This window comes from Melanerpes formicivorus, unplaced genomic scaffold (genome assembly GCF_026170545.1).
Source record: "Melanerpes formicivorus ecotype bairdi unplaced genomic scaffold, bMelFor1.0.p_v2 SCAF_20, whole genome shotgun sequence".
NCBI classification, from domain to species: Eukaryota; Metazoa; Chordata; class Aves; order Piciformes; family Picidae; genus Melanerpes; species Melanerpes formicivorus.
The window spans coordinates 10697886-10711869 of record NW_027142372.1 but is presented as its reverse complement, the minus strand read 5'-3'; the positions used below and the strand labels follow the sequence as shown (position 1 = coordinate 10711869).

Below are 13984 nucleotides of genomic sequence, written 5' to 3'. Positions count from 1 at the left end.
GATAGACTGCGATGTGTTGCCCTGTCCCTGGAGATAGTCCCTGGAAGTTCTTCCCCATGAAAGTGGTGAAGCCCTGGAATGGGTTGTCCAGGGAGGTGGTTGAGGCCCTATCCCTGGAGGTGTTTAAGACCAGGCTGGATGAGGCTCTGGGCAGCCTGATCTAGTGTGGGGTGTCCCTGCCCATGGCAGGGGGGTTGGAACTAGATGATCCTTGTGGTCCCTTCCAACCCTGGCTGATTCTATACTCAAGTACTATTCAGTATATTCAGTATTCCTAAGGTTGGAAGGGACCTCAAAGATCATCGAGTCCAACCTGTCACCACAGACCTCACCACTAGAGTAGGGAAGACACTACTGCCCACTGCAGGCTTGAACTCATGCCCTTCCCATTAAGGGTCTTATGTGCTACCAACTGAGCCATCTTTGTATCAAGGTGAGGCTTGACGGGGCTCTGGGCAACCTGATCTAGTAGGGCATGTCCCTGCATACTGCAGAGGGGGTTTGACAAGATGACTTTTGGAGATCCCTTCCAACCCAGACCATTCTCTGATCTGGGAGCTAGAGCACAAGGGAGGCTGGTAGCTCTTGTATTTACAGTGCACTTACCCTGCATGCTCTTAATTGCTGCCTTTTCTTATGTCATTCCTCATCTGTTCCAGTGCATTGATATTGGCACTATGGGTTTTTTGGGGGAATTATGAATCCATGTAGGAAGGCTCTGTTCCAGCTGCCAGTTGAAGTGACTTGATCTAGACAAAAAAGCCAAACTTTGGGGTTATAAAAATGGTACAAGTCACAGAGCAAGACTGAAAGAGCATCATCAGCTTCAGAACCTTGCAATAGCTGTGTATGACTTCAGCTATCAAACAATGCAAACATTTAGGCCACACCTTGAGTCCTGTGTCCAGTTCTGGGCCCCTCAGTTTAGGAAAGATGTTGACTTGCTGGAAGGTGTCCAGAGAAGGGCAACAAAGCTGGGGAGGGGTCTGGAGCACAGCCCTGTGAGGAGAGGCTGAGGGAGCTGGGGTTGCTTAGCCTGGAGAAGAGGAGGCTCAGGGGAGACCTTCATGCTGTCTACAACTACCTGAAGGGAGGTTGTAGCCAGGTGGGGGTTGGTCTCTTCTCCCAGGCACCCAGCACCAGAAGAAGAGGACACAGTCTCAAGCTGCACCAGGGGAGGTCTAGGCTGGATCTTAGGAAGAAGTTCTTCATAGAAAGAGAGACTGGCCATTGGAGTGTGCTGCCCAGTCACCATCACTGGAGGTGTTTAAGAGCTGACTGGATGGGGTACTTGGTGCTATGGTCTAGTCATGAGGTCTGTGGTGATAGGTTGGACTTGATGATCTTGAAGGTCTTTTCCAACCTGTTCTTGTCTAGTCTGTCCTAGTCTGTCCTTTTCCTATTCCTATTCCATTTCCTATTCCATTTCCCAGCTCCTCCCATGAGACTACTGGTGGAGACTATTTCTGTGAAGACACAACAGTCTTCCAGGGCAGGAGATGTGCTGCCAGGGCTCTAACCTGAGCACACTGCTTGTTCTGCATTAAAATTATCAAGTGAAAAAGTCTGGTTTGTACTTGGAGTGCCTTTTTGCTGGTTTTGCATAATTTCTTGCAGAGTGGATTTAACTGAGCTGCACAAAGGCGTTCTTAGTGTGGATTTATTCTTTGCACAGAGACTTAAAGCTCAGTGGCCCATCTGGGCTGTGTCCCTGAAGGGACAAGAACTCGGGGAAGTTGAAGTGACTTAACTACAGCAGTGGAGTTAATGAGTATTATGTCCTCTATGGATCTTCACTTTCAGAGGGTGGATGATCTTTATACTCTAATCCCTTTACAGCATAAGGTCATTTTACTTGGGCACAAAGTTGTCCTCACAGAGGATTAAGACACTTGCATGCCCTTATCAAATCCTTTCTTATCACTAGGCTTGCCTTTGTAGTCTGGCTGGTTTGCTGCTTCGGAAAACTTCTGTGTGTCAGCAAATCATAGCTGTTTGCAAGATAAGGACCTTTGTTTGTCCCATCCATGGTAGAGATTAGGCTGAGAAAAATGGCCTGATAGACACATAGTGGTTGTATAGAGAAGAGTATGTCTTTGTAGAAGAAATGACACACTTGAAAACTGGCCTTAATTCATTAGGAGAGACAGGGAACTACTGGAGAGAGTCCAGTACAAGCCACAAAGCTGCTGAGGGAACTGGAGCATCTCTGTGAGGAGGAAAGGCTGAGAGATCTGGGGCTGGTTAGCCTGGAGAAGAGCAGCCTGAGGGGGGATCTTCTCAGTGCTCAGCAAGAGCTAAAGGGCCGGAGGCAAGAGGATGGGGCCAGACTCTTCTCAGGGGTGCCCAGTGACAGGACAATGGGCAACAGGCACAAACTGGAACCCAGGAGGTTACATCTGAAGATGAGGAGAAACTTCTTTGCTGTGAGGGTGCTGGAGCCCTGAAGCAGGCTACCCAGAGAGCTTGTGGAGCCTCCTGTGGAACAATCTAAAACCTGCCTGGACATTGTGATCCTGCTCAGCCTGCTGTGGGTGACTCTGCTTTAGCAGGGAGGGGGTGGGCTAGATGATCCCCAGAAGTCCTTTCCAGCCCCACCATGCTGGGATTCTGGAATTCTGTGGCTTAAAGGGGATTTTTTTTATGTTGGGCAAAGTAAAACCACCACTGGTCAGCTTTTTTCCACACTTTGTTGTTGTTGTAGCAAGTCAAAAGAAGAGAGAAGATTTTTCATTTGCCCATAGCACTGAGAGGTATTAGCCAGGGCTTTGGTTAGCTGCTCAAATAATGCAATTTCAGTTACACACTCCCAAGTAGACTTAGAGCTTTGGAAAGTGTTTTTCACAGCATAGCATTCACCCTGCCTAATTAAGCAAAAGAGAGATTCTCTCTTCTGCATGGTTTTACATGTTAACAAGGCTTTGGGTGTTGTTTGATTCGACACCTTGGAATGGTGCCCTGTGACCTCACAAAGCCATCAGATGCTTAAGTAAGGTTTGGTCATGAGGGATTGCTCAGAAGAATTACTCTGAATCCTTCTTGTAGAATAGAGGAATTAAGTTGCATTAAATGTGTGGAAAAAAACCCAATCTGGGATGCAGGTGAATTTAATGGAGTTGCTTACAAATATGAATTTGCTTCATTAAAGGCTACTTTAATTCTGTGTTAAGTGTATCAGTGCTGAATAAGAGTATTGGCAGAGATAGTGAGTGCCCCTTTATCTAATCTGCTGAAATTGATACCTTTAATTGGTCTCTGATTAGTTTTTCTGCATGTCCCTGGGAATGACTCTAGGCTTTTTGCTTCCCTCTCTGGCTCTGTGCTGGGTTAGGAACTGGCTGGAGGGCTGAGCCCAGAGAGTGGTGGTGAATGGTGCCACATCCAGCTGGTGGCCAGGCACCAGTGGCGTCCCCCAGGGATCGGTGCTGGGCCCCATCCTCTTTAACATCTTCATTGATGATCTGGATGAGGGGGTTGAGTCAGTCATCAGCAAGTTTGCAGATGACACCAAGTTGGGAGCAGATGTTGGTCAGTTAGAGGGCAGAAGGGCTCTGCAGAGGGACCTCAACCGACTGGACAGATGGGCAGAGTCCAATGGGATGGCATTCAACAAGTCCAAGTGCCAGGGGCTGCACTTTGGCCACAGCAACCCCATGCAGAGCTACAGGCTGGGGTCAGAGTGGCTGGAGAGCTCCCAAACAGAGAGGGACCTGGGGGTGCTGATTGACAGCCACCTAAACATGAGCCAGCAGTGGTGGCCAAGAAGGCCAATGGCATCCTGGCCTGCATTAGGAATAGTGTGGCCAGCAGGAGCAGGGAAGTCATTGTGCCCCTGGACTCTGCATCGGTTAGGCCACACCTTGAGTCCTGTGTCCAGTTCTGGGCTCCTCAGTTTAAGAAGGACATCGAGACACTTGAATGTGTCCAGAGAAGGGCAACAAGGCTGTGGAGAGGCCTTGAGCACAGCCCTGTGAGGAGAGGCTGAGGGAGCTGGGGTTGTTTAGCCTGGAGAAGAGGAGGCTCAGGGGTGACCTCATTGCTCTCTACAACTACCTGAAAGGTGGTTGTGGCCAGGAAGGGGTTGGTCTCTTCTCTCTAGCAACCAGCACCAGAACAAGAGGACACAGTCTCAAGCTGCACCAGGGGAAGTTTAGGCTGGAGGTGAGGAGAAAGTTCTTGAGTGAGAGAGTCATTAATCATTGGTATGTGCTGCCCAGGGAGGTGGTGGAGTCAGCATCCCTGGAGGTGTTCAAGAGGGGACTGGACATGGCACTTGGTGCCATGGTTTAGTAGTCATGAGGTCTGTGGTGACAGGTTGGACTCGATGATCTTTGAGGTCTCTTCCAACCTTAGTGATACTGTGACTGTACTGTGATATGAAAAGCCAAGAAGAGGGAGCAGGGTTTGTCTTTATTTGGATAATACAGAAATGGGGAAATGAATATTTTGAAGCTTTGATGGCTGATCACATAGCCTGGATTTATTATCAGAAGATTTAGTTAGGTTAATCCTTGCTGGTGCTTGTTCTGTCTTGGAAGCTTGGGACCGGTTTTTGGGGAGGTTAAGAAAGACCCAGTGCAGTGTGTTTGCTGTGTGTGATTATTCCCATTACTGTGATGGAAACATCAGACACTTTTCAGTTTGTGCTGCTTTATATAACACAATTGGCTTTCTGCTGGGTTTGTTGTAGAAAGATTGAGAAAAAGCCATGTCTGATCTGGCTTGGGGGAGAGGTGGACAGTGAAGGAGCTGATCTAGGAACTGACTGCAGAGAATTGTAGAATCATTTTGCCTGGAAAAGACCTTTAAGATCAAGTTCAACCACTAACCCAACACTACCAAGTCTGCTAGTAAGCCATATCCCTAAGGACCACATCTATAAATCCCTTCTGGTATGGGGACTTCAGCACTTCTCTGGCCAGCCTGTTCCAAGGCTTGACAACCCTTTTGGGGAAGAAATTGTTCCTCAGGTCTGACATAAACCTCCCCTGGCACAATTTGAGGCTTTTTCCTCTTGTCACTTGCTCCTTGGGAGAACAGACTAGCAGCTTGCTACTTCAGGTAACAGGTCTGAAGGGTTAGAGTCCTTTGATATTTGCAGGTACCCAAGGCTGCAATGGGAATGAAAGCAGGAAGAAATCCCTCTGATACACACTGCAACCTGTTTTCAATTCTACAGTGGGTGAGAGGTGAAGCAGCCTCTTCCAACCCCTAGAAAAGCCCTCCAGGATAAGTGATGTGTGCTGTGTGGATCCACCTAAATAACTCAGCTGGAGTCAGTTTGAGTTTGGCTGGCCAAGGCCTCCTGTAGTGGATGTGCTAATGAGCCATTTTCCATTTACCAGTGTAAGCTGCCTTTCTATCCCCTTCCCTCAGATAATGGTGAATTGACTATGAAATATTGCTCTATTCATCCAGCTTCCACATGCTGGTTGAGAGAGAAGAAGAGGGAGCATTTCATGCTCCTGTTGTGGTTTATCCTCCACTTCCTGGCTTTCTGTTACTATTTCTCCTAGCTCACTCTTTGTTCCAGGTAGTATTTCAGCATTGGCTTCTGAATGCCAAGGTACACATTCTTAATTTAGAATTGATGCAGACTAGAACTGCAGCCAGGAGAAAGCAAGGAAGGAAAGGAAAGAAGGCTGGGAACATGCAGCAAATGTCAAGGAAAAAAAGGAGTTTTTAACCTGAGGAAGTGCTGGAAAATCCTTCCCTCAGTAAAATATGTGGAAATTAGATTGGCCAAGTTATTCTGAATTTGTTGACTGAGGCTTTTTAAAGCTGATAAACTAATCTGACTCCAACTCTAATCCTGTTAAATTTTATCAGGGCTTTACCCTCGGTTCTGAAAGCAGGGTCAGACCACTGCTAAAATTTCCTGTCATAAACTGAAATTCTGACTTTGGAAGAGGGGTGTCTCGCTCAAGTTGTGATGGCTGCTGTGATTGCAGCACCTAGTGCAGCTTTCTTGGGCCTTGCCTTCTAAACCCACACATCAAGGGCTACTAATGTCTTTGTTTTCCCTTTCTGTTGTGATACAGGAGCTCTCTGCAGCTGGTGACAGCAGAAGTCTATTTTGTTCTGCCTGTTGAGAAGGCAAAAATGTGTTCAGTCAGCATGTTGGCCAATTGCCTGTGAGCTGTGTCTGACTTACTGAAATTGTCATAAAAGTGGCTGAAATGGAAATAAATACTAATGCAGAGAGGACACAGTGCTGGGGCTGTGCAGTAGCTGTCCTGCCAGTCATAGTTTGGTTCTTCTGCCCTTGTTTGGGGACTCTGTGACAGCACATTTTGGTTCTTCTCTGCTGTGAGGGGGAAAACAGATGTAAGAAATGTGAGCTGAACTTTGCTCATGCTGAAGAAGGGTTTAATTAATCTCAGGGATGTGTTTTATAATGACTTTTGGAGGGCTAAATACGTGCATCACGTGAAGTATCACAGGGGATTCGAACAAAGACATTGCAAAATGGTTTATGACGAGTTAAAGTGGGTCCAAAGGAGGCTATGAAGATGACCAGAGGGCTGGAGCACCTGTCCAGTGAAGACAGACTGAGAGAGCTGGGGTTGTGCTCCCCTGCAAGAGAAGGCTCCAGGGAGACCCTGGAGCAGCCTTCCCATACTTGAAGGGGGCTACAGGAGAGCTGGAGAGGGACTTTTCACACAGGCATGGAGTGACAGGATGAAGGATAATGGCTTCAAACTGGAAGCAGCTGGATTTAGACATTAGGAAGAAATTCTTCCCCATGGGGGTGGTGAGGCACTGAAACAGGTTGCCCAGGGAAAACTCTGGAGGTTCCAAGCCTTGAAAGTGATCAAAGCCAGGCTGGACAAGGCCTTGAGCAGCCTGGTCTAGTAGTATCCTGGTCCATGTCAGGGGGGTTGGAACTAGATGATCTTTGAGGTCCCTTCCAATCCAAAGCATTCCATGATTCTATAAAATATTCAACCATGTAGATGATTCATAGGTTCTGTTCTGTCCTATTCTGTCCTGTTCTATTCCTGTTCTATTCTGTTCTGTTCGTAGCTATAACTGGTTTAAATGCAGCACGTGAAGTGTTGGTGAAATCCTGAACTGTGTAAATAGACCAAGCTTTAAAAGCTGGGTTTTGCTCTAAATTGCCCTTTATAGTGTTTGGAGTGGGGGATCTCTTCCTTCAAGGTAAGGGCAGGGTTCTTAAGCTCGCTAGCAGTCCATAACGCTGTGCAACTGTCACCGTAGCACAGCTGGTTTGTTATGTTCAGCCTGGCTGGTGGCCAGGATTTCTCAGAAATGGCAAACACAGTGTGCCAAAATGGCATCCATCTGCACTAATCTATGGCCAGGGCTTTTTTTTTTGGGCCTGTGGCCACAGTCTTGTGCTGTCCCAACAGTTTTTCACCAGGCTCAGAATTTCACATGACTCAGTGTTGGCAGTGCTGGTATTTTGAGTAAACAAGTTCGATGCGTAGGGAGACCTGCTTTAGAGGTGGACTTCTACAGTGACCACTCCCAAATTCTTCTGTAGGTTGTGTTGCTGTCTTCAAACTCCACCTGTCTGGCCTAATGGCTTTCCTGTGCTCAAGTGGAAGAGGAAAATCTTTATGCATGGCTGGATCTGGTTTGGTGTCAGTGTGCAAGGGGGAATTACCATTCCCACCAGTAAAACTCAAGTTCTCTCCCTAGTGCATTTTGCTTCAGGTTAAAAAGGACAGCACCAGCTCATCTCTTAGTGTTCATTGTGCCTCCCTTGGTAACCTGTGGGAAAGCACAGATAGGAGTGGTTTTAATTCAGTTGTACAGACTTGAGAACATTCTTAAAACACAAATAACCTTGGTGGAGAATTCCAAGGCAGCAGAGCTGAGAAATAGTTTGGCTTTGAAAATCAGGAGCATATTCTGAGAAGAGCTGATCAGAACTGAGCTGTAGGAAAAACTCAGCAAGTGTCATAGCTGAGGAAAAAAAACATAGGTTTTGCTTAAAATCTAGCTGTAATTAGGTATGAGGCAGCTCCCTGTTCCCACTGAATGTTTATGAAGGTTAGAGGGGCCTGGTAAGTTTCAGGCATGTGAGGATCTTGTGTGCAGACATCTGTACAGAATGTGATGTGGCTTGGGAGCTTCATGTGCTGTTGTGACAGCAAGACTAAATACTGAACTCTGATCAGTTCCAAGAGCTATGCAATAATGTGTAAATGAAACCCCTGCAAATTAGGAATGGTCTCATATGCTCTTAAAACTTCTAAACCAAAAATATCAAACTGGGGGGAGAAAAATCCCAAACCAACAAACCAGATTACTTTGTGCCGATGAGCTGCCCAATCTCTGGAACTAAATGCTCTCTGTATCCATTGGGAAAATACAAAATGGTGGCTCAGCAAGGGAAGCTTGAGCTCTTGTCTCAGTCCTAGTACTGAAAGGTTTACTCAGAAGTCTTGCAAATAGTTCAGTACTTTACTCTTGGATAGGATAGGATAGGATAGACCAGGTTGGAAGAGACCTTCAAGATTGTGTCCAACCCATCAACCAATCCAACCCACCTAAACAACTAACCCATGGCACCAAGCACCCCATCAAGTCTCCTCCTGAACACCTCCAGTGATGGTGACTCCACCACCTCCCCAGGCAGCCCATTCCAATGGGCAATCACTCTCTCTGTATAGAATTTCCTAACCTCCAGCCTAAACCTCTCCTGGCGCAGCCTGAGACTGTGTCCTCTTGTTCTGGTGCTGGTTGTCTGGGAGAAGAGACCAACCTCCGCCTGTCTACAGTTTCCCTTCAGGTAGTTGTAGAGAGCAATAAGGTCACCCCTGAGTCTCTTCTTCTCCAGGCTAAGCAACCCCAGCTCCCTCAGCCTCTCCTCATAGGGCTTGTGTTCCAAAGCCCTTACCAGCTTCATTGCCCTCCTCTGGACTCGTTCCAGCAAGTCAACATCCGTCCTAAACTGAGGGGCCCAGAACTGGACACAGTTGATGAGGCTGCTGAGTGATGTAGCAGTTGATACCACTGGGACAGTCACTTGGTAGCTTGGTCATTTCCATCAGGAACTGCATCTCCTTTTATAGAGGCAGAAGGAAATAACAAAGGCAGTATTGATACACCAAGTTATCTGTACTGACATTGCTCTCACTGCTGTTTTTCAGGATTGCATGACTTGTGAAGTTACTGACTTGGGGAGCTGCAGTGGTGTTTGATTGGAGATTGCTGCCTGGTTCTGAATGATGTCAGAACACGACTTGGCAGATGTTGTTCAGATCGCTGTTGAAGACTTGACTCCAGACCACCCAGGTACGGTAGGTGTGGTGGTGGTGGCATCAGAAAGATCATTTGTAGCATTCCCCACTAACAAGGATGAAACCACTCTTGAGCTTTTCTTAAAAATAGGAAGCAGTGCTGCAGGTTTTGGGTTGTTTTTTTCCCCCTGAGAGGTGGTTTTTAGGATTGCATGCTAGGTTTTCAATAGCTTAACTTGTGTGTCTTCAGTACTCTTCAGATTAGATTCCTTTCTTGCTTTACTTCTCTTTTATAGGCTTTATTACCTGGGCCTTTCTTAATGCAGGGGTTAGTGCTGAAAACTTTAGATGACATACAGTGTCCTGCAATCTGTTTGCTTTTTTTCTCCAGACCAAAACAGAAGCTGCAGGCTTTTCCTCAAGTAAGAGCTCTCACCCAGCACTTTTAGTTGTAAAACAATTTCTTTTATACAACATTAAAAATTCTTTTTAGGTACAACAAAATTACAGTCAAATTGAACAAGACTTCTGAAAGTGTCTTGTCTGAAAGACTTTTCTGAAAGTAAATACTGGGATGTCTCATGCTTAGAAATTGACCTACCAAGGGAAAATGTGCTAAGATCAGCTATAGGCATTGATCCTGTGCTGTTGGTACATCTAAGTGACTGAAAGAGCTGTGACCACAGCTGTGGAAAACAAAACCATACCAACCCCCCATTTTTTTCTGATGCAAAACAAAAACATTACTTCAGAAACATTCCCAAAGAGTTGGAGAGAAGCTGGGACCTGCCCTAGCCTAGCTGGAGACTTGGTGTTCAGGATTGTCAGCTATGACAAGGTCACCCTTAAATCTCATTTTCTCAGCCTGGGAAAGAAACTTCAAATTGGTTCCAGCTCAGGCAGTGCTCTGACCATGAGGCTGCTCAGGCCTCTGCCTCTTGAGTGACCAGCCACACCTTCCAGATCTCTCTTGCTCTGTTTCCTTTAAAATGTTTACCTTGAGATGTCAGGCTCTTAGAACCTGGAGGTCTGCATGTGCAAGTATTTGGCAAGCTTGCAGGGTTTTGTTCACCTGTGCTGGGAAATGGTAACCCACCACTACACTGAGTAGTGGGTGCAGTTCTGTCTTTGTGCAGGACTGCATCAGTGTCTTCATGGGTTTGTGTAAACACCAGGGTTCAGAAGCCTGGAGAATCTGTCAGAGCAGAACAGCTTATGAGGCAACTCTGCTACCTCCTGGTTACTTCCTAGTGACAAAAATGCAAGATAGGGCTGGAGTGTTACAGCCATGGTTCATTTGGAACAGTCTTAGATTTGGGTCCATGATTTTGGAGCAGCAGCAATTTGTTGCCCTGTGTTGAGGCAAAAACCCAAGTAAGTGTAAAAGAGCATATAAAATAGGTTAATTAAACACCTTCTACATGGTTTTGTTTTGTCCATTTAATGTATTTTTAATTTGAGCCTTGTCTTCTTGCATTATGAACTGTGGCAATGCTTATTTTTCTTTGCAGCTGTGTTGGAGAATCATGAAGTGACAGATGACGACGTAGAGCCTGCTCTGAAACGTCAGCGTATCGAAATTAACTGCCAGGATCCCTCTATTAAGGTTGTGCTAATGCCTTTTTCTGGGTGTACTTGGAGCACCAATTAAATCAGCTTTCTTAGGGAAAGATGGTAAAAGAGTGTAAAATAAACTCTTTATATCTAATAAGATGTATAATGATTCAAAACCTTCTTGTAAATGGTTGTTCATTTTTTTGTACATGGTACAAGTATTGGCTGTGAAGTTGGTAGCAAGAATTTTGTGTGCTACATAAAATGTCACAACAGCCCCCTGCAGCACCTCAGGCTTGAGGCAGAGTGGCTGGAAACTGCCCAGCAGAGAAAGACTTTGGGGTGTTGATTGATAGCCAGCAGTACGTGAGCCAGCATGTGCCCAGGTGGCCAAGAAGGCCCCCAGCATCCTGGCTTGTATCAGCAACGGTGTGACCAGCAGGACCAGGAATTGTTCCCCTGTACTGGGCACTGGTGAGGCCATAGCTTGGGTACTGTGTTCAGTTTTGGGGCCCTCACTACAAGAGAGACATTTGAGGGGCTGGAGAAGGGCAACAAGCATGGTGAAGGGTCTGGAGAAAGTCTTGTCAGGAGCAGCTGAGGGATGTGGGGTTGCTTAGTCGTGAGAATGAGAGAAGGTCTCCCTTCAGCCTCCCTACACCTTTCTGAATGGAGGTTGAAGCCAGGTGAGGTTTGTTTTCTTCTCCCTCCCAATCAAGTGATAGGACAACAGGAGATGGCCACAAGTTGCACCAGGGGAGGTTCAAGTTGCACATTAGAACAGAATTCTTCGCTGAAAGGATTCTCCAGCCCTGGAACGGGCTCCTAGGGCACTGGTTGGATGCCCACCCCTGGAGGTGTTTAAATGCTGCAGGGATGTGGTGCTGAGGGACAGGGTTTAGCACCAGAATTTTGAAGAGTTGGATAATGGTTGAACTTGGTCTTTTCCAACCAAAACAATTCTATGTCACCAGAATTAATTCCAGTGACTCACACATGCCCCTTGATACAGTGTTTTGCTACAGTGAGTAACCTTGGCCTAAGAGATAAAGCTGAGTATGGATTTGTCTTACATTTCATAGACCCTTCCAGTGTGTTTGAAGTTGGTGTTTTAAGCTAACAACATTCTCCTCACAATTAAACTGTATTCAGGCTCAGTAGCTCAGGCTGTTCTGTGCCTGCAGAACTTCCCTTGCTTTTCCCACTAGGGTGCTTTAGGGTAATTTTTTATTGTCTTGGAGCATAAGTACATGAGTAATATTTTACTGCCATTAAGGTAATATAGTTCTGATGCATAATTCTGCATTTCTGAAATGATCATGGAAATTGAAGCCTTGTATGGCAAGAGCACCGCAAACCAGGTCGATTTGGTGTGCACATTGTGACGGGAGGCCACAAGATGGCACAGTTGCTGTTTGCAAAGCAGAGCCCTTGAACGGCCTGGTTTTCCCCCGGGAAGCCCGGTGGAATATGCTTTCTTTTGAACCAAACTGCTTCAGAAAACCCAGGTTTTATTTATTTGCTCCTCTGGATTTGCTGTCAGGAGAAAACTTGCAGCGAGCGACATTAATCCTCTCTGAGGTTATTTGTGTTGATATAATTTCCACTGTAATCATCTGAATTTGTCTGCTTGGGCAGCAAAAGAAATACTAATCCTGTTGAACTGTCTCCAGGAAGATGCGTTCCCAGGTTTATAGTCCTTTTGTTTTTCCCCCCTGTATCAAGTGAAAGGCTTTTGGCATGCCATTTGAGAGGGTTTTGTGGCTTATGAAATCACAGTAACAAAGTGCTTAGGTGAAAATGTGCTTGGCTTGGGTGCTTTGGGCTTCTAAATAAAGACCTGGAAGGATCTGAGACTGCTGAAACGCTCCTGGATGTCCCCAGATTGGGATGTGGCTGTTTTTTGTCACCAGGCACCCTGCTAGTTCCTATAGACTCGTTCTGCAGTCCCATTTTATCTGGAGCTTCCTTGTGTGTACGTTGCTGAAGAGAAACACTTAGGCTTTAAAACTGCTTTCTTTTGCCTTCTCCCCCTTCTAGTCGTTCCTGTATTCCATTAATCAGACGATATGCCTGCGGTTGGACAGCATCGAGGCAAAGCTGCTGGCACTAGAGGCTACCTGTAAATCACTGGAAGAGAAGCTGGATCTTGTCATGAACAAACAGCACAGCCCCATCCAAGTCCCCATGGTGGCAGGTTCTCCTCTTGGCGCTACGCAGACGTGCAATAAAGTGCGATGGTAAGAAAAGAACAGATTACTCAACGTGCTTTTAAGAGGAACCTAAATGCTTTTCTTTGGCCTCAAGCTTTCTCCATAGCTGCCCAGAGCTTGGTATGCTGTTGATCAACCTACAATTAATTTATCCTGAAGCTAATTCTTGTACCAGTTTCACAATGTTACTTAGAACAAGATGCTGCTCCATGGATAGCTTGCAACTATTTCCACATTTCATTTTGACTTAAGGCAGAGCGACTCATCCATCCTCTGGGAAAAGTCTCATCAGCTATTTTAGACAGGCTTTTTAGACTGGCTTTACTTCTATTTATGTGGCTGGTTCAAGTTAATGAGTTCATCATTCTCTAATTGCTTCAGCTTCAGAGTTTGGTTTCGAGCTGGTTTTGTGAAGACTCCTCTGAAGTCCTATCAGTGCTCAATCTCTTCAATAATCTGATCCACTTTGATGAAGGAGCAGGTTTGAGCTGTGGTACCTAATGAGTTGCCTAATATGGTGTTAAAGAGATCTTCATGTGTCTGTCATTTTACCATGGAGATAATTCCAGCCAGAGGAACCTGCTTATCAAAAAATTCTTTTGTCAAACAACTTTTTCCCTCTTCAGATTTTTATATCTAGGAAAAATATAATACCCCTCTAAGTAATTACTTCTTATTCTCCATTGCAAAGGTGTCCAGGCAACTTTCATGAGTCATGTTATGCAAGTCAAGATACATCAGCTCAGTTCATCTCTTGTCAGTCTTTTTTCCCATCTTCCCTTATCACTCCTCTCTGAACTTCACAGAATGGTTTGGCTTTGAAGGCCAGGTTGGATGGGGCCTTGAGCAACGTGGTCTAGTAGGAGGTGTCCCTGCCTCTTGGCAGGAGAGTTTGACTAGGTGATTTTTAAGGTTTCTTCCAGGCCAAACTATTCTTTGATGCTGTGACTTGTCAAGGGGTCTTCTTTGAATCTGGTGGGTGGGTTTTTTTTGGTCATTCTATTA

General features: G+C 45.9%; 1 protein-coding gene across 2 annotated transcripts in view; it reads left to right on the top strand.

Annotated features, from left to right (window-relative positions):
* Window positions 1-13984, top strand: part of BANP (BTG3 associated nuclear protein) — a 173448-nt gene that overhangs the window by 7406 nt on the left and 152058 nt on the right. For both annotated transcript variants that reach the window (XM_068150802.1, XM_068150801.1), the window contains exons 2-4: window positions 9123-9267; window positions 10724-10818; window positions 12807-13006. In XM_068150802.1, coding sequence (XP_068006903.1) covers window positions 9198-9267; window positions 10724-10818; window positions 12807-13006 — 365 coding nt within the window. In that variant the 5' untranslated portion in view covers window positions 9123-9197. The remainder of the gene's footprint in view (window positions 1-9122; window positions 9268-10723; window positions 10819-12806; window positions 13007-13984) is intronic.